This window comes from Trematosphaeria pertusa (assembly GCF_010094035.1).
Source record: "Trematosphaeria pertusa strain CBS 122368 unplaced genomic scaffold BU26scaffold_6, whole genome shotgun sequence".
NCBI classification, from domain to species: Eukaryota; Fungi; Ascomycota; class Dothideomycetes; order Pleosporales; family Trematosphaeriaceae; genus Trematosphaeria; species Trematosphaeria pertusa.
Window position 1 is genome coordinate 2,352,684 of NW_022987217.1, and position 19,334 is coordinate 2,372,017.

Below are 19,334 nucleotides of genomic sequence, written 5' to 3' on the forward strand. Positions count from 1 at the left end.
TATGGGTTTTCGTTCTTTCCGTGTTGTTTTCGAAAATTTGTCCTTTTCGTCTTTTTTTTTTCCTTTTTTCCGTTTTGGTCGTGTGCCTTGAAACGGCACAGCAAAATGGTAAAACACCGGGAGTGAAACATCCCAAAGTACCAGGTCGGCCTCCTTATACCATTGCGAGGCCTGCCTGGCCCTTGCTGCGCCTGCTACTTCATGCGCTGCTTCTTCCTGAAATTCTCCTCACGCTCCGTTTTCCTATCCTCTGAGCGGTTCCACGTGAACATGGGCTTGTCGTTTACCCACTCCTTGGCAGTTTCGTGGGACTCAGCTCGTCGCTGACCACGGGGCTTGAGGATCTTTCGGTCAGCATTTGCAGTCGCCGCACCCCGGATCGCGAAATCGTCTGCTTGTGGGTATTGCTGCTCATGATCGTTCATATTGTTACGCTCCTCCTCAACGTCGGCACGGGTGCGCTTGCAGGTATTCCGTGGGCCCGTGGTCATCGCCGAAGCATTTGAATGGGGATTGGGCCGTATTTCGGGGCCGGCAAGAGGGTTGGACCGCGGAGGCGTCTTGTCCAGGACTGGTTTTGTCTGCGCTGCAGTTGGCGTGGAGTACTGCATGACATTCTGCACTGGAGGTGAGTCGGCCTTCACTTGCTTCGGGGCAGGCTTCTTCGGGAAGCGAGGCTTGTCACGGGTGAACCCACCGCCCACAGGCTGCTTGACGGAGAGCGTTGGCTCGGTGAGTGCTGGGGTGCTTGCTTGGTTGTTCATTGAAACGGGCTTGGTCGAGACTTCTGTGGTCTTTGATGGCGTGGCGGTTGCAGCCGCGGTCACCGCTGGAGTCTCAAGCTTCTTGCTGGAACAGGTCTCTCCATGCTCAAAACGGGCGCGCTTCACGTCCCGCTGAGTCTCCGCGTCTTCTTCCGTCTCCTGGTCGGTGGCTTTGCGCTTAAGGGTGTTCGATGGCAGAGCCGTGGATGTCTTTCCGTCGGTGTCGGGGCCGGCGTCAACGGCGTCTTTTGAAGCTGGCTGTACGTTCTGCCCTGCCGGACGACCAGCTGAAGCATCGGCTTGGGCCGAACTGCGATACTCGTTGAAAGTGTACTTAACCTCATACCCTTTCGAGTTGACGTACGTACCCTTCTCTGTGTTGCACCTCGCCGTGGGAATGCCGTATTCTGCGGAGTTGACGATGCGGTTCTCCTCCGGAGATAGATCGATCACTGGGATTGGCTTCCGGTGGCCGATCGGGAATGGAGGGTCAACGGTGGAGGCAGCAACGACCTTCGATGCGCCAGGTTGTCCGGCAGGCAGAGCGCGCTTGACGCCGAGTTTCTCGCCCACAACATTCGGCAAGCGTGGCACATCGCCCACATACCCCTTTGCCATGCCGTTCTTGTCCAGCTTCACCTTGATAGGAAATTGCTCGGAATGCACCACCATCCTGTTGTCCGTCTCCGCGAAGATCCGGTAACCCTCCTCCTTGGCCACACTCTGGTACTTCTTTGCGATCAACGTCGCCTTAGCCTTGGCTTTCCTGATGGGTCCAGTCCTGTCCTTGAACTCCATTGTCTGGAAGAGGGACGACGTGTAGCTCTTCGAGGCTTCGTCTTTTGAAGCTTTCTCCTCTGAAGCCTCGTATTGAGGAACGATGAAGGCCTCGCCGTAGCAAAGTTCATGCGGGTCTACCTTGCCGGGTAGATATCGACCCTTCGCACCAAGACCGGCCTCACCGTCATCAGGTAAACGACCATAGCACTTCTCGAAAGCATCCTCGTCTCCTGGAGGGAGAGTCTGCACGCCGGTGCTCTGGTACACCACGGTGCGAGACGGAGGTGGTTCATCATCCTTAGCGGGGGCGGGAGAAGTAGCAGCGCAGACGTCGGGATCGGTAGCGTTCACTCCGCGCACAACCTTGACGAGCGGACGCACAAAGTTCGGATCCGGAACCCACTCCCCCTTAGCCTTCGCCGCAGCGTGCAGTTTCTCCCTCATCTTATGCAGCTCCTCTTCCATCTTCGCGCGTTGCGCGGAAACGTCGCGGTACTGCTCTTCTAGATCCTCGAGCTTGCGCTTCTTCGTGTTGGAGACCTCCAGCGTGCGCTCTGGCGTTTCCTGTGATCCCCCGGTGTTGTTGGACTCCGCCGCGTCAGGGGTGGAGCTGTGCTCATTTGGGGAGAACGAGAGGTCGGTTTCGGGGGTGTTGGTGGCGGTCGCAGCTTGGGGAGTTGAGCTTGATAACGACTCCGGCGAGCTGGAGGAGGTAGTGATGGCGCCGGCGGAGACGGGAGTCTGGAAGGGTTGTGCGCGCGTGGTGGGACGGGGTGTCGCGGCCATTGCGGAATCGGCGACTTCGGCGGGCGAGCTGGTCCAAGTGTTCTCTGTGGTGGACATTGTAGCTTTTGGACGATATCGGGAGATTGGTGTTCGATAGGTGTGGTATGCTTGCACTTTGTAAGCTGAGTTCGTAAGCGTGGTTGAGGTTGCGTAGTATGCGTGCAGATGAGCCAGTGTGGTGAGGAAGAGACAGATGATGGAAGGGTCAACAGCAGTTATGCGGGGCACGGCGCTCCATCAGTGAATTGAGACTCACGTGCTTCCGCGTACCGACCTTATCGCAATGCGGTGAACGATTTATCCGCAGCGCAAGCCTGTGTGACCTTATTCACTGGCGGCACGCGTACAATGTGTACGTCAAGCATGAGGGACTGCGCTAAGACTGGCCCCTTCTAGCCCCAGATCCATCATCTTCGCCCTCTGTGCTGTAGAACTCTCCGTGGAGGTCGACTCAAATGTAGGAGTATAAAACGTGTCTAAATGCCGCCAAAAAAAAATTATATAGTGCGTGCGACAAAGAACGCGAGACAAAAGTTCAACAGCTGCGAATGAACGCGTCTTGAACTTGCCTTGATATCGCAGTATCATGCAAAGGGGTAACGGAACTACTGATACGTCTACAAAGCACGGCTTAGATGGTTGCGTAAGTACCGAGCTCGCCAGATTAGGAGGCTTGACTGCATCTCAAGTCTGCTACTCCATAGGCGAGGAACGTAGGTAGTGTGTAAATTTTCCCAGAGTTCGAATGGTCCTGGTGTGTTAGCACGCAAGATCGCAACCACGAAGTGAAGAGCCGGGCTGCTTTCATGCTCCTGTATTGGTATAAGGCTCTCGGGGCACAAGGATGCCGGGATTTCTGCTATAAGATATTTCATTGCTAGGGTGCTTATGCTTCGGAATAGGGGTATAGGGGACTGGGTGCAAGGATACTGATTGGGGAATCATGTGAGGAAGGAAGAGCACCCCACGGTCTGAAAGGGATAAATAGAGAACTAGGTGCAGTGTTAGACCGGAATTCATAATGCCCGCCGGGCTGACGAAATGGGCGGCGGAAGAGATCTGGCAAGATGCGGTCCCCTCTTCTTGTAGAAGCAGGAGGATTGCCGACAACTTGGCGGCTCACTGAAGTTAGCCAGTGCCAAGGAAGGCATCTTAGACATATACATTTAGTTTTGTTGCAGATGCCGGAGGGTCGGAGCTAGACCAAACGTAGAAAGTCGAAAAGGACCGTGAGCCGGGCTTCGACTGGAGCAATAGGGGAAAGCTGTGAGAAAACAGACAATTGCAACCGGATGGGAAGAATGTGAGATTGGTGAGTTATGATGGCTACGGAATCCATGGAGTAGCGAAATAATGCAGCTACTGTGGTTGCTCCGGTGCCAAACCAACTCGCACCGAGTTGGAGAAGTTGTAACCAGGTACAATCCGTATACAATGCCTCATAAGACAGCCTTGAGATCTTTACACCCTTGCGCCATAGCAAAACGGCTCGAGTGACACTCCGCTAGGAGTATAACGTTGGTTTGACCACAGCCACATGGAAGCACAGAAAGCGAGCAGCCACTACTACCACGGACGATGGAGCAAACAGGCGGTAGTGAGCACTCTGCGGAAGAGGCCAGCAAACTCGCACAAACTAGCAGCTGAAATGACTGGGGAAATTGCTCTATTGATTAGGGACCCTCGAGGGAGAGTTGCTATCGCATGCGCGACCGTCCAAGCGGAGTGGAATTCGCGTCCGAGAAGACGAAACCACTATCTTGGCCAGTGCGGTTAGAGCCTTGGTGGCTATAGTAGTCAGCGTCGGAGTGCCGATGGTGGGGATGTGAGTCATGGCGGGAGCGGTTGCAATCCTGCGTGGGAGGCGTGTAGTGGTCGACACCGCGGGAGGGTTCATAGTAGTTAGTGCGGTTTGGATATTCCCTTCGACGGTGAGCATAGGAGTTCCGGGAAGACCGCTGTTGCTTGCTGGATTGGTGCTGGGATGCAGACGTGCTGCTGTAATTGCTGGTCGTTTAAGGTAGTTATTCTCATCACGCGCTGCGAAAGGCGTACGAGGCGCCTATGCAACGGTTAGCTAGTGCAGGAGGCAAATGAGCAGCATCGAATTTCGCAAGTCAATTAAGCTAGGGAGTGAGGAAATACGCAAGAGGAAGTAACATACCTGATGGTTTCTTGACTCGTTAACCCTCCGAGATTGTTGCTGCTCGCGTGGCTGCTGCTCCTCGATTTGTGCTTGCGCCTTCTCTAAGTTACGCCCAAGAGGGCTACGATAGATGGTCATTCCCATGTTAGAGCCTGCAGCATCTAGCATCTTGTCGTAGTAGAGGTCTAGAAGCCATTGAAAGTCGGCGAAGGCAAGAACATCATACTGCACGACGCGCGAGTCGTACGGCACCATGACGACGAAGGTAAGGTCGAAGTACACCCCGGGAATGGACTGGTACTTGGAATGCTTGGGAATTTTCAACACCCAACTATTAGGCAATCGGTGGCTGAACGGGGTACCCTCTTGAGTGACACCGACACAGTTGCGCCTCTTGGCTTCCGGCTGGTTATCCGGTCCCTTTCCGCCGCTCGTGCCAAACACAAGTACGGCCATGTGCTTGGGGGACTTGTGGAGAATGAGTCCATACCGGCATTTGCCATTGATCTCTCCGAACTCGCTCATTATATGCTTTGCCTCCGCGTCCATGCCCATCTCGAAGATCGGGAAGTTGATGATTCCCCCGAGCTTGAAATCTCCGTTTGGCAGAGCACTATGAGTGGCAAAGCGTTGTTGTCCTGGAGGTTTGGCCAGCATATCCGCGGTGACTTGTGTAGCCTGGTCAATACCATTACCGGGAGAAGATGCGCCTGAAGCAGGACCAGACATGCCCGAGCCAGATTGGTCAGCACCCTGCTCTTGGTTCTCCTGGAAGTTGTTCGCGAAGGCATGAGCCGGAGAGGAGACCACAGGAGCTTCGCCAGTCAATCCGCCGCGGTGCTCTAGTAGTTCGGCCGCGGGAGCAGACGTATGGCTACGTTGGACGCCAGGAGGTCCAGGCTCTTGCGAAGCTGCAGAGGCGGTTTGAGAACCACGGGCGCAAGAGGAGGGGCAAACCTGCATTTCGTTGCCGAGGTTCGATGGCGTAGTTCGCCGTTCTTGATTGAGGTGTCGCACGTTCTCTGTCATTTCGCCAGTGGAGTTCATAAGCCGGGAGTGGTCGAAGACGGTGAGGAAAGGGTGTCGGCGTTGGAGGCGTACGATAACGGAAGAATGTGCCGCGGTCCGTGGACTAGTAAGGAAAGAGGTGCGGGCGGAAGTGTTGGTGAATATAACTTTGGAAATGGAGCACAAATTTCTTTATGAAGAATATAAAAAGTAACAGGTGAAACATTTTAAAGCTCACGAAAATCGTTTCCTCACGATAAAACTCGAAATAGCTCCTACTACCGACTCATAACCAACTACAAGAGTACCAACATCAACCGCGAGCTTAGACGATTGCGATATTGCTCGTTGGCCTACCGTAACTCTTATCGAATTTGCGCAATTGAGGGATCTGCAGCTGTTGAAGCGGTTAAGATAACTGAGCGTAGCTATCCTGAAGGTACACACTCATTTGCGAGAGTCCGTGCCTGCCTTGGCTATATCGCTCTAGCTCATCGCAAGGCGTCTTTGCCGAAGATCACCTAATGTCGGACGCCTTCAGCTCTGCCTTCGTTCCGTCGTCAAGTCTTCAACTTCGATCACCAAGCCCACGCGAGAAAATGTCCCAGTACTACGACCAGCAGACTCGACTAGTATCAGTGCCATTCGAGAAGGACGAGGAGAATAGACTAGCCTTGGAATGCACGGTGAACTTCTACGCAAAGAATAGGGAAGCCTGGATCCTGCGAGAGAAACTCGAGAAGCTGAAACAGGAGTGGGGAGCTCGGGAGGTAGAGTTGAACGTCGCGGAGACGGGGCCGAAAGCCAAGGTTGCGGGCATTAAGCTTCGCTTGCGAGAGCTCGAAGATGCAATAGGGGAAAAGCTAGAAGGACCCACTCCGGAGCAGCGTCAGCTGAGGAAACAGTACCGAGAGGATCAGGAGAAGGCGGAGGAAATGTGGGAAGCAGTCAAGGCCGAAAAACTCCGGTTCACTACAAAGGTGCATGAGGCAGAGCAGCGATGGACGGACGCGCTAGACGATATCCAACTGATCATCGGAAGCGCTTGCGCCGCCGGAGGCCTACCGCTTGATGAGCCAGTAGCTATGGTGCATGAGATTCATCCGGACTCACCGAACTCCTCTGAAGTTCAACAAACGGATATAGCTCCTTGTCGATCCAGTATCGATGCAGCCGCACCTGACGGCAGGAACAAAGGCTCGCAACAGCTACTGAATTCTCCAGGAAGACACAGCTGCGTGGATCCAGCGCAAGACGATAAAGCCGGGAGCACCCCTCCTCGAAACATTAAGTACGAGCCAGATAGCCAGGCTGAAGCAAAATCCGAAATCGAGAACCCCCTGGTACCCTCGCAGCTCATCAAGCCGGACCCGAACCCGGAGACCGCATCCCAAAACGTGGATCCTACATCCCTGACAGTCGAAGAGCACAATACCTTCAATGGGCAAAATGCGACCGATCCTTCCGAACACAGCAATTGCCCGTCTATGCAGGACAACGCTGGCGATGGCGCCGACGAGGCGTTCCAGGCCCTCTTGCAACGCGAAGAAGAGGTACGCAAGGCGAAAGACGAGTACGCCAATCATTATGAGACGTACAAGCAACAGTACGACCGATTCCGCGCAGTAAATCCTGATGGATCGGAATCGGAGCTCGAAAACTTCTTCGGGCCGTACCACGTCCAGAGAGGAGACCTGGCTTATAGACAACTTAGAGGAGCCGAGATCGCCCTGAAAAAGGCGCAGGCCACCGCCAAGAAGGCAGGCGTCCTGGACCCGAATTCGCCGGACCAGGAATCAGACTTCTTTTCAGTCAAGGGAGAGGGGCCACACAGAGAACATCCGGAATTGATGATCAAGAACTTCAACCGGAAACGCATCCAGCAGTGGATGGAAGATCCGGAAAAGACGAGTAGGCACGACAAAGAAGAAATAAAATTCGCTCTTTCCGCTGCAGGAGAAGTTTCGCCGTGGGGTAGTTTCAGCGAAAACGAAGGGGATCCAAGAAAAAAGAGAAAGATCGAGAAGAGAAACAGCGAGCAGCGCATGACGAGTCCGCGTCCGAAGCCGAAGCTGAAGCAGAAAACGAGGAAGAGACGCGATTCCACCGGAGGTGCAAAGCCGACCCAGGAATGTGACTGCCCAATCTCGATCACACCTGCGGAGGCTATAGCAGCGTTCAAATTCGCTTTCCGTGCACCATCCGTCATCAGCCTTGCCGATAAATAGTCTTCACTATATTAAGGTAGGCAGCGTATTGAAGCTTCCAGACTTCCAAACCAATGCTAATTATTCAGAAAGGCCATCCGGCGACGCAGCGAAAAGGTTGGACCACAGCCCCGAAATCGCCTGTTCGAGCTCTGAGACGAGTATCAGAGCAATACGATTCGCGCCAGCTAGATGTGAAGTCGAGTCCAGAAAGAGCGGGTCGTTCATCGAATTCAAAAGCGTACGGCGACATGGCGCAGGCAGTAGTCCTCAAGGGCACATGTACGTACAGGTCTATACATCGCCGTTTCCACCTCGACATACGAGGCAGCACTGCGAGGACTTCCAATTCTGAAGCATCAAGTTGGTGCACACATGCGGTCAGCACCCTGGAAATTCGTGCTCATACTCGATCATATACGGACGTTAAGTTAGAATGCTCATTCCGCTATCCGAGACTCGATCACGCCGAAGGGGCCGATAGCTTCCTCCACGGATGGCGGGGGCAAATGAATGAGATGAACGGAGACTAGATCAGGATGGCTTGTACGGGTAAATGACGGCTCCTGAAGGAGCCCGGAAGGACTGCTCGACGATAGCGTCCGAACCGGATTCCTGGTTAAAAGTAGCAGAAGGATGTTCGTTCCGAAATATACATTAGCGCCGGCTAGAAAGTGGCGTCAGGGAGAGATGAGGTATTGAAGAAGGGAGAAGACATGCTCGTCGACAGCATGAATAGAGAATAGCGGTGCCGGAAAAGGCGCATTGAATACTGAGCTTGGAATGGGATTGTTGGGGTTCGTATGCTTGGACACCCGGAAAGGGGGCCGTGAGAGTCCGGCGAAGCTAGCGTGGCGGAGATCGCGTGGAAGGAGTTTCATAGAATTATCTTATTTTATCTAGAATTGACAACATCGTTCAATCAGCGTTCATGTCAGCAATCGCGAGTCGAGGGACAGGTCGACAGTGTCTCGGGATTACGGCTCTTACGACGCGGTACTACAGAGGAAGTGGACAATAAAGATGACATTAGTGCGTATAAAAATGCGCGCAAATCCCAGCCGGAATACAAATGTGGCAGACTCCGTGTCCGTATTCCGCTGTTGTATCCAGCACAGAAAAGTGAAGACGAGATCAAGTCGCGACGTGCGCAGACGATGTGGCTAGTGGAAGATTACTAAACGCACCGCCACTTCCGTTTCCCGTCTGAAGCCACACCAGGAAATCCACCGTTCCGCACGCCATCCTGTCCTGCGACATCATTGCTGAACACTCACCTTCTCTATAACCAACACATTTTGCGGGCCGGAACAGCTCACCCCGCGTCAAAGGATTGAGAGTACAAGGGTGTCTCTGAGTCGTTTGGCTTGAGCGCGCGCATAACACGCGCTCGAAGGGTTCTCTCTTTTCTGGCTCAGTCTCTCGTGGCCATATGTACCGAAGCGAGTGTTTGTCAGGACCACAGAGGACATCATGGGCCCAAACACCTTCAGTGGCTTTTCCGGGAGGCGCGTGGATATGGATAACCCTCTGAAGTGCTCCTCTTTCGCTTTTGGGGAACTGGCGCGAAGCGGTAAGCGGCAAAGTAACCTTGGAGCTGTCACTGGTAAGTCGCACGTGGCTATTTACATCAAGTGTGGTCGTGTTTCGAGTAATAAACAGCCGGATAACGTCCACGACCAGCAATATCAAGCAGGATATACACACCCCAGCGGGAAAGTTCTTCCACAAGGCGAGCCCCGCCCCGGAAGGGCGCTTATTCACCAAGGTCATGTGAGCGGTAGTCCCTGCGAAGGCCTCAGCTCAGATGCGGCTCTCGCGCGAGCCTAGACCGACGAATGGCCATGTGCAGGGGAAGCCGTCGGATTTGGCCGCAGTAGAAGGCGGTAGGCGCGAGGTGATCTCCATGGGCCGTGGAAATCCATTCTCAAAGCCTTGTGCTCGATGTATGATCGGACTACCGCCAACATACCCTCTTTACCCTCCTTTGCTCCTGTCCAGCTGATCCGGATATTGGATTTTCATCCGTGTCCGTACGCGTTCTCCCATGCGCGCTTAACGACGACATGGGAGATCCTAATCTAGCCCTTCACTCAGCAAGTGTTCTGGCCCAAGACGGTATCTGAAAATGTGTATATTCACCGATACTAGGTTTCCGGATTCTTGGAATGTGAGCCATGGTGCATTCCAACGCACATACTATTCGGGCCTTAGATTCCCAGTATCGAGGTAATGACGATACTTCGACGGACCTCTCATGATCGGGTATGGCTAAATTTGTGAGCGCTTAGCCTCCAGAGTCTGGATCTTTCCTCGAATAGTTTTTTCCCACATTGCTGCATACTCCACAAAAGACCTCTGCCACCTCGCCGCTCCCAGGAAACCTTCTATACTTCCCCCTAGCCCCCTTGAGTGCCATAGACGGCGCGTTTCCACTCGACATGCAACTCGTCCAATGCCATTCCTAACAGTCGGTCAAGCGCAGCATTCACCCTCCGTGCACTACTGGTGCAGAGCAAAGTGTCCTTCGATCGGAAGGATTCCGGAATCGGACAAAGGTATAGCCCGCGCTCGCTTCGCTTGAGTCTCCACTAGGCTACCTAGGTAATGGATCCACGCCACAATCCAACGTCAACGCTTGAACGCCCTACAGCACCATGCCTTGCATAGGTCCAATTCCATCGGAAACTTGCATGCGTGCTGACATTCGTCTTCCCAAGCGACCATTGTCGTGTGCGTATCAACGCCGCGTCTGGATACTCCGTGCGGCCCGTTGGTTTGGACTCTGTACCAATAGCTCCAATTTCTTCGGATAGGCTCTTGATACTGGTCCTTCCGTTTCAATATCTCCCATACCCCGCGATGACTGCGCATCTGCGCTAATACCCATGCTTCCTGCGCGCGTACCATATCGGTCCTATTGCTCATCGTCCGTCACCGCTCATCTGCTCGTCAGCGGTAGCCGCGGAAAACGTCCCTGCGTGTTGAACCTTGTGACCTCTATCCCGTCTACAGCGCATTCGGAGGCGGCGAAAGTTTACCTGGCGGATACGTTGTTCGCTTCAACGCTTCCACCATGGGGCTTGGCGCCTTAGTCAACTATTCACTATAGCCGCACACAACCGAGGTGCGAATTCAATGTGAGGCTATACCGTGTTTAATATGAATTCCAGACTGCCGGGCTTCGGGCAGCAGCGGATGACAAGGACGTTGACAGCTGGGCACCTCGGATTAGACCCTCACGAGCAGTTCCAACCGTATCCGGAACCCTGCATCAGCACGTTGAAGGGGAATACCTTGACGCCATAGTTGAAAAGCGCCGCCCTTTGCGTCATTGAGCGCAGTAGCGGTCGTCGAGTCCGCCGAACATTTTGGCCACTGAGTAAGAGGCCCTGTTGCCAACGCTGACCTTCACGTGCGTCAGTTGTGAGCCTTCCTGCTGGCTCCGTACCCCTCGTATCAATATCAAAGTTTCCCAGCCACCTGCTTCCCAGCTGCCGTACCACCATCCAACGTGACACCCATGCACACACCTCCCACGAGCACCGCCCTCAACAACTGCCCCAAAGCCACTCCCTACACAAACGCGCAAAACGCTAGCGCGTACATGACCACCCACCGACACTCCCCATCGCAGCCTTCCAAATGACGAGCCTCGCATAACGCTCCGCCAAACAAGTTTCGCAACCTCAACCAATCGCCACGTCGTCCCCTGATCCCTCACCCTGCATATGCGGCTAGAGTTGGATGCATGACAGAGCCTTCCTAGAGACAGCTAGCCCAAACTCTGCAGCAGCAGTCCCAAATGCCATGCCGAGCTTCGCAAGCTCAGAGACGAGGGGCCGAGCAGTGCAAAATTTCGCAGCCTGAGGCCTGCCTTTTCTCCCGCCACTCCCGCCTCATTGAGCGAAACCCGCTTCGTTCCCCGCTTTCATGTTCCCCAATTTCCACTCTATATACCCACTTGCTTGATGCTCCACCGAGGGTGGTGGCTTCTATCCGATGTAGGAGGAGAGTGCAAGGCAGAGCTTTCTCCATCCCCAGCCCTCTCCTCTCGGCTCACAAACGTCCCTCATCCCAATCAGCCAACCACCTCCGTCCTCGCGCGGGGACATGCAACCTTCGACTTGGCCAGGCCCCTCCGCCCTCCGACCCACTTGCATCTGCACCTGCAACGCAGCCCACCAATCCAGAGCCCCGGCCGAGCCCAGCCCACCGAGACCGCAAATCGGGCCCACAAAACGCACAGCTTGAGCTCGTCAAGGGATCAAAATTACGTGCGACCTGCTACCTTCTGCTCGCAACCCCCATGTGCGCCCGCCTTACCCAGCATCGCGCGAATCTCACGTGAATGGTTTTTTGCGCGGAGCTGCAGGTAGTAAATTTCAACGTCTTGCCATGGCGACGAGACGCGCTGGGCCGCCGGACGGTGGCCAAAAGACCGCATTTGCGGCCTATGTTGATGTTTACGTAGCGGGGAATCACAGAGGAGTGGAAGGAGAGGGAGTGAGGCAAAACCAGCAATGGCTCAATTGGTCAAAGCTATATTTGCAGGATGCGCGGTTGCTTTTGGCCGGCCGCAGCAGAGGTCGCTTTTTCATTGTTTACCTATTCATGCCTGGCGTGGCCAGCTGTGCTCCACGCGAGGCCGCTCTTGGTGTGAGAGCATCAACAACGCACTGCCTCCTGCAGAACACGGCAACGATTTCCTCACCGACACCCTCGACTTACCACGCTTGATGCCTGATGTCAGACAGAGAACATTGAGAGGTGAGACACAATCTATCGGCGAAGGGGTATTGGCTCGGTAAAGATGCCGTTTTCCTCTTGGAGCGTGAGGCAGACTTGGGGTGGGTGATTGACGGAAGCATGCTGCAGAATCTCGCCACCGCATTGACTGACGACGAAGCCCGCAAGCATGTTGTGCCATACGAAAACCTGACCGCGGTGGGGTAACCGGTGAAGACGCTTTGACAAACGTCTGATCTTGCCATCCTGTGACGCCTTTCCTGCGAGCTGTGGGCAGGCCTTCCTAGCTCGGTCCGCAGCAACAGAGGGGCCAGACGACGCGGAGGGCTTTGTAAAAGCCATTATTGATTGCGAGACGGATGCCCGGCTATATGCTCTCATCATGGATCAACCAAACCGCGTCCGCCACGTCAGAGGATCTCCGATGGGGCATGCTTTGGCCTGTTCTAGCGTCTCTCCGGAGGCCATATGATTGCTTCGATATGCAATGGCGGGCTAGGTCCCGCATAAACTTCACGCCATCTTGTTATCTAAGAGACACATGCTTGTCAGCGTGCATGGCCTAGAGTTCAACAATAGGCGGGATGCGGTAAAACCAAGACGTCGAGCGGGAAGTTGATCAGCTGAATGAAGTGGAACCGACCGGGCCATGCACCATGCATGCGGTGATAGCCAGTGGACCACAGAGGTGGCGGGATGGTATGACCGGAGGTGATGCCCCAGACCGGATGTTGCAGCATGAGAAGATAAGGTGACTGGACGACAATGCCTCAAGCCAGTGAAAGAGGGGTTGGCATATTTCGTGTCAGCCAAGGGCGGCGGCATGTCTGTCTTGGAGAGGCGAAGGGTGATCGAGACGACGTCGATGGGCGTGCTTGAGGCTACACACGTTGATTAGCTGTGCTCGAATGAGGAAAACTGGAGACGACTCATGGAACAGCGCAAGCCGGGATTTGCCCGAGAGCCCAAGAACACAGACGTTCGGAGAGACCAAAAGCAAGTAACGAGTCCAACCAAGATGCTTGTCAAGTCTCAAGCGTTTCCTCGGGCACTGGCCAACGCAGCGCACGAACTGGACCCAAGCCTTCCAGGGTAGTACGTGGTAAGAGACAGCGGCGAAGACTGGCCCATAGAGTTCCTCTGTTCCGAGTTGATGAGGAGTGAAAACCAATGGACGCCATTGGCCAATCGTTTGTTTGTAGTGACAAACGACTCGTGGAGCGGACTGTGGTTCGGCATCGGCTACGTGCCACGTGACTCTATCTCGCTTCGCAATTTTCAACCTCACCGTAGATGAAAGGCCTGAAATGCTCGAAAACAAAGCATCCAGCCCCCATCTGCGGGCTTCGGCTGAGACATGGCGACAGGGAGCATGAGGGATTTTCCACTGACAGGGAGAAATTACGCGGTCCACGAAGCCACGACGCGTTGATCCCCTAGCACGATGTGATGGCTCTTTGCAGCTGCAACGCCGGGACGGCCTAGGGTATCATTGCAGCCGGTCTCCGCACTTCTCTAGCGGCAGAATGAGAGGTGTCCGTTGATCGTGGCGATATCGTTGGACACGGCCGGGTGGGGCACTACCACGTCGGTTGATGAATGGACCATAGCATCAATCTATGGTCTGACAGCGGGACGAGGGCGGGATCCAAACATTGTCGTCGATATCGGCGATGGTGCCCTCGAGCGAAGCATAAATACCGGCGGTTTCTCTCGTAGATTCAGTCCATCAAGCTCAACTCCAGCAGACGCTCCAGTCAAAGCCGACAACTCTTGAGCATCGTCCATCTCTTCAGACACTAGAGCCCTTTGTGCCATCTCTTCCTGTCCTCCATCAACGTCAGCCTTGGTTGACTATTGCTTCCCACCCAACCATCGTATGTCATGTCGAGGGTTCCATATCGATGTGACCCCTGAGGCTGATCCATCCTAGTCCAACCATCGCTGGTCCAATCGGAAAGGCCCAACGTCCGTAACCACCAACCCAAGGTATGTCGAGAGGACCCCGCATCCAAACGAATGATCCATGAGGCTGACCAAGCCAGACACCAGCCAGTCCCAGCTCTTGAACTGTCGAAACATGTGCTTCTTCGATCAGCACCGTTTTGCCTGTGGCGATTGGAAGTGGGGCCATTTCCGCCAGCACTGCGCCAAGGAGTACCGCATTGGCGAAACGTGCGGCATGAAGCTCATCATGCAGACGGTGCCTGTCCAAACGAAGTGCAAGCTCTGCGAGAAGATCGACACGAAGATGAGGCGCCGGGCCTCCGAGGTGGAGCGCATCAACCGGTGGCAGCGCGAGGGGACCAAGTTCCGAGCGTCCATTGACAAGTCGTTGGACACGATCCGGGGTCTGGATAGCGAGATCTATGAGCTGAGCTGCGAGCGCAACCGCAGGCTGCAGGGCATTGGTGCCCTGACCAGCACCCATGCCTGAGTGAGTTCGTGGCCACTGCGCGGGCGTCTGGGAATTTGTTTCATGTACAACGGGTTGGGGTCGGATTTGGACAGAGTCCACTCATTTCTGGAGTTTGGGAACGGAATGACACGGAAAGACTGATACTGAGAAGGGATGACGGAGAAGGAGACGGCCGGGCGTTACCTCTTACAGTCGCTTGCTTTTCACATAGCTTAACCTTCTGGTGATATGATGCAATGAAGTTACGAACTCCTCATGATTGGCCGTGTTTTTGCTGGTGGTGATGTAGCCGCTGTGCCGTGCAATGGGGGCTGAGGCTGTCCAATCCGTGAGGGTCGCGTAGCCGCAAATAGAAGTGGGGAGGTGATCGCGCACGGCCCAACGGCAACAGCGCGGCGCCTCGTGCGATGCGCTGGATGCTCGGGCGACGGAGCGGCCGGCAGCGCGCGACGATATATGAGGGGGGGTGCGAAGACAGCGGCGCGCTGGCGGACGGGAGGTGAGTGTTGAGGTGTTTGTTGTGAGCGGCCGACGGGTGAGGTGGGGGATTCTCGCTTCTGCGCGCACGTGATGGCGCTAGCACGCTTCGGGGATGACTGACCGCTAGGCCCGAGGAACCGCCGGACGAGTCTTCCCTCTTCCCCGACGCCGACGCAGACCTCGCTCCCTTCGCCTCAACACCACATGTGCATACACACCTGCACTCCTCCTTGCATCGGCAATGCACACAATATATCCCGCGAGCCGCCCGCCGCCGCGTTGCCGTCGGGCCGGCGATCGTCTGCCCGCCCACGACTGCCCGCCGTCCCTGCAGCGCCCGCCGCGGCTGCTCAGCGTGCCTCCAGCCCGAGCTGCGTTCGGCTCAGAGCGTCTGGGCGAGGAGCGCGGGGACGAGGCCGGGCTCGTGTGCCATTGCCGGGCGCGGGCGGTGGGCAGCGGTTTGTATTCCCTCTCTGTCGTCGTCCATGCCTTGAGCGCGTGTTTTCGTTGTAGAACCGTCGTGTCGCTTGTGTCGCATCGTGTTTTCGTGCTGGTAGCACTTTCCCTTTTCCTCTCATGTCTTTTCAGAGTCAGAATGGAGTCGTGGCCGCAACAAAGGCCTTCGCAGGACGGGAGAACGCACCATATCAACCCTCGAGAGGCGAACCGAATGTCGACAGCTCCCATCCCACGTGGCGGTCTCTGAGTGGCCCTACCCGCGCAATCGATCGCCTTTTGGCAGCCCACGCCGCACTCATTCGCGGACCGCTCGTCGGCAGGATTCCACCCCCTCCCTGTCTCACACTTTATGTCGACCTCATCCGCCAATCTCTTCCTCCCACTGCTGCCCGTCTCTCGGTTCTCCTTGGTCTGCGAAGAGGGTTCAGGAAGTGGGTGTGGGCGACCGTCACCTTATGAACACGTCCCGCATGCACCTCCACCTCGCGAGCAGGCCAGCGCTTAGCCTCTACCACAGCCTTGACGCTCTTGTACGACAGGCAAGTCTGGCTCGAACAGCGCAGACAGGGTACATTGCAGCCCACTTTTCTAGCGCGGGGCCAATGAGACGACTAGACGTGTTCTGGGCGGGGTGTCGAGGCATCATCAGTACATGCTACTGGGCGACAAACACGACCGAAGGCTCCTTCACGGATGTATTGGGCAGGAGACAGTATTTGTGCGCATATCTGGGACAAATGTAAGGCACCCCGCGGACCAATAAGATCGCTAAACGTCACATCCAGCTCCATCCGCGCATCTCGCCCATTACCCTTTTCATTTCTCCCTGCCTTGAGCCCGGCGACAACGCATCACACGCGTCTCTCGGCGATGCATAGGGCTATCGACCGACCAATCATGGCGCACAATGCCCCAGCCCGATCTCACTCGCCCGTCGACTTTACCTCCTTCAGTTCGTCTTGCTTCGAACCGCTTCCGCGAATTATGTGCATATTCGGTACGGACGCGAGGCATCCGAAGATCCAGGCAGGTCATCAGACTAAGGCCGGGGAATCCTGACACCCGTCGCTCTGTCGTCTTCTACGGGCAACGACCGCGATGTCATGAACCCTCACACATATCGAGTTTTGTAATATGGGAATCTTCACTTTTCGCTTCAAACAAGCAACATCAATGCGCACGTACGTTCATCATTTACGGCCTAGGCAGTCATCGAATACCCCCTGTTGAGTACCCTCTGTTGGGCATCCACTGTCGACGAGACCCACAAGCGTCTCGCCAGCAACTAACACCTTATCCGTACGATCCCCCTTCAGATTGGCGCCCGTCGTAGCCCAAGATCGTCTTTTTTCATGCATCGTCTTCTCAGATGAGTAGTTTGCTGTCGTACATTTATGTACCTTAGCGCTATAGTTGCGCCAACTAATACCACGTGCTCACCCGCTCCCGCTGCTCAGCGTCTCCACCAACCAATCACACCGCGACAACAGCCATTCCTGCCTTATTCCAAATGCTCGCGCATCACCTCTAGCGACCGCAGGAGGAATGCTTGGGTTTCGGACGTCGTAAGACGTAAAATAGACTTCGGCACCCAGAGCGCAGACCGGCCAATCAGAGGGCCGAGCAGCCACAGCCGAAAAGCGCGAAGCCGCCGAGGTACCTCAACAGGACTATTGCATGGACCCAGGCGCTAACGAGGAAATCGCTTTGCATTTGATTATACTGAGGAACTAAGCTGAACTGAACTGAACTGAACTGGAGTACCGAACGTGACTAGCTAGCTATGCTAATGATGATGCGTAAAAGGATATGACATGACGTGCCCTGCGCCGACTGAAAAGGAAAGCGCCTACCCCACGTCTTCCAAGGTTCACCCCCATGCGATCTGCTCCGATCCGATCTACGTCTTACCTCTGCAACTCATCTTCCGCCCACACTAACGTCCCCAGAACTTTCTTCCCTGCCTTCTCAGACATCCTGCACTACACTCACATCATCAAGCTCCACAACCATATACCCCGCTTCATCCGTCCCGGCAGGCAGGCCTCCCTCGCCCGCACACGTCGCCCTCACCACAAGATCCTTACTAACCTCCTTAGCCGTCATCCCCGCAGTAAAGAACTCACTCCTCCTCAACCATCCCTCCTGCGGACTCGCCGTATACACGACATCGTCCCCAATCGCATATTTAACCGTGCAATCCGCCAGCAGATTATCCTGCCTGCTGCGCGAAGCGAGCGCGTACTGCTTCCCCGGGCAGAGCGTCAGCGGCTGCGAGATGGTGATGTAGCGGCCCGCCGCAGCGGAGAGTACGCGCGCAGCGTTGTTCTCGCTGCCGTTTTGGTTTGGCGACGGGAAGGTGCGGAGGCTGATGAAGGCATCGTCGGGCACGACGGTCCAGCCGAAGGGATTGCTGTCTGTGCCGAGGTCGAAGCCTGCATTGAAGACGAGGTTCGCCGTGTTGGCGCACGCGGCGGCGATCTGTTCTGGGGTCGCGGTCTCGTTGGCGCGCCGATATTGGGATAGGGCGGCGGAGGCGGAGGGTGGGATGGCGGCGAGGGCGGTCGTTGAGTAGGTTGCTAGTGGGATGGATGGGGCAGATGCGCCAGTAGCGGTAGGGATCGTGGTTGCATTGGCGGGGAAGGGGAAGATGGGTGTTGTAGGAAGGCAGGTTGAGGGACCGACGGGGATGGTTTCGTAAGAGACGGTTGTTATGACGATCGTGCGGGGAACGGTGGAGAATTGGAGGCTAGTAGGGCAGGCCTCTGCGCTGGTATTTAGGGAGGGAGTTGGTGAAGCGGAGGGAACGGATGAAGTGTTTCTAGAAACTGGTGGTGGGAGGGTTGTATTCAGCGAGGGGGTCGGGAGACTGGTCGATGCGATTGAACCGGTTCCTCCTGTTGGAAAGAGGCTCGTGGAGTTCGCCGTTACGGGAGCTATCGCGGTGGATCCGAGCGATGCACTCGTAGAGAAGATCCCTGTTCGATTATCCTCTGAGTTCGAGAACGAGAGAGATCCCGTGGCAGCGGGTAAGGTTGAGTTTGGATACCCTGTAGGCAAGCTAGCGGATGCTGTGACGCCAGTCGAGAGCGGAACAGTCATGTTGCCGGAAGGAGTCGGAACAGCACTAAAGCCTGTGCCCGGTGTTTCGGTAGAGTTGGCAGTTGCGGATGAGATGCTAAGGGATACCGTGGCTCCAGTAGACAGCGGGATAGAGGCATTCGCGGAAGGAGTAGGAAGGCCCCCCGAAGCAGTGTCTACCGGCGAGGTCGAATTCGCCGAAACCGGAGGCAATCCAGAGGAACCAGTCTCAACAGGCAACTGCGTGGAGTTGATCGGCGTCGTGATAGCGGTGGTCAACGGAACCGATACGCTGGAGTTAGACGACGCCGTGGGCATAAAGCTTGAAGCTGTGATATTCGTCGTAGGTATGCCCGAAGATCGCGACTTCAAGCTTCCGAAGCGGTCACCAGTGTCGTAGCTATAGGTGCCGAGATCCGTGCTGTTCGCCGTGGGGAAAGCGGAACTCGAGTTTG

General features: G+C 55.4%; 6 protein-coding genes across 6 annotated transcripts; 3 read left to right on the forward strand and 3 right to left on the reverse strand.

Moving 5' to 3' along the window:
• Positions 1 to 194: 194 nt before the first annotated feature.
• On the reverse strand, positions 195 to 2,387 carry BU26DRAFT_504770 (uncharacterized protein; the record flags this gene model as incomplete). The annotated part of the gene is made up of 1 exon (XM_033826797.1): positions 195 to 2,387. One exon carries the CDS (start codon positions 2,385 to 2,387, stop codon positions 195 to 197), a length of 2,193 nt encoding a protein of 730 aa, XP_033685450.1.
• A 1,609-nt stretch (positions 2,388 to 3,996) lies between these two features.
• On the reverse strand, positions 3,997 to 5,505 carry BU26DRAFT_504771 (uncharacterized protein; the record flags this gene model as incomplete). The annotated part of the gene is made up of 2 exons (XM_033826798.1): positions 3,997 to 4,392; positions 4,495 to 5,505. The coding sequence occupies 2 exons, from the start codon at positions 5,503 to 5,505 to the stop codon at positions 3,997 to 3,999; spliced, it is 1,407 nt and encodes a 468-aa protein (XP_033685451.1).
• Positions 5,506 to 7,028: 1,523 nt separating this feature from the next.
• Positions 7,029 to 7,433, forward strand: BU26DRAFT_386390 (uncharacterized protein; the record flags this gene model as incomplete). The annotated part of the gene is made up of 1 exon (XM_033822642.1): positions 7,029 to 7,433. A coding segment is annotated over one exon (405 nt), but the record flags the coding sequence as incomplete, so codon positions are not given.
• A 3,915-nt stretch (positions 7,434 to 11,348) lies between these two features.
• Positions 11,349 to 12,258, forward strand: BU26DRAFT_301757 (uncharacterized protein). The gene has a single exon (XM_033821794.1). It carries the CDS (start codon positions 11,497 to 11,499, stop codon positions 12,040 to 12,042), a length of 546 nt encoding a protein of 181 aa, XP_033685453.1. The 5' UTR covers positions 11,349 to 11,496; the 3' UTR covers positions 12,043 to 12,258.
• Positions 12,259 to 14,520: 2,262 nt separating this feature from the next.
• On the forward strand, positions 14,521 to 14,877 carry BU26DRAFT_425052 (uncharacterized protein; the record flags this gene model as incomplete). The annotated part of the gene is made up of 1 exon (XM_033823603.1): positions 14,521 to 14,877. The coding sequence occupies one exon, from the start codon at positions 14,521 to 14,523 to the stop codon at positions 14,875 to 14,877; it is 357 nt and encodes a 118-aa protein (XP_033685454.1).
• Positions 14,878 to 15,167: 290 nt separating this feature from the next.
• BU26DRAFT_301772 (uncharacterized protein) lies at positions 15,168 to 16,140 on the reverse strand. The gene has a single exon (XM_033821795.1). The coding sequence runs from the start codon at positions 16,024 to 16,026 to the stop codon at positions 15,463 to 15,465; it is 564 nt and encodes a 187-aa protein (XP_033685455.1). The 5' UTR covers positions 16,027 to 16,140; the 3' UTR covers positions 15,168 to 15,462.
• Positions 16,141 to 19,334: the final 3,194 nt, after the last annotated feature.

What these genes read in the sequence shown, in the direction of transcription:
- BU26DRAFT_301757 (XM_033821794.1), top strand. Translation starts at nt 11,497, where the DNA reads ATGCCATGCCGAGCTTCGCAAGCTCAGAGACGAGGGGCCGAGCAGTGC.
- BU26DRAFT_301772 (XM_033821795.1), bottom strand. Translation starts at nt 16,026, where the DNA reads ATGGGAGCTGTCGACATTCGGTTCGCCTCTCGAGGGTTGATATGGTGC.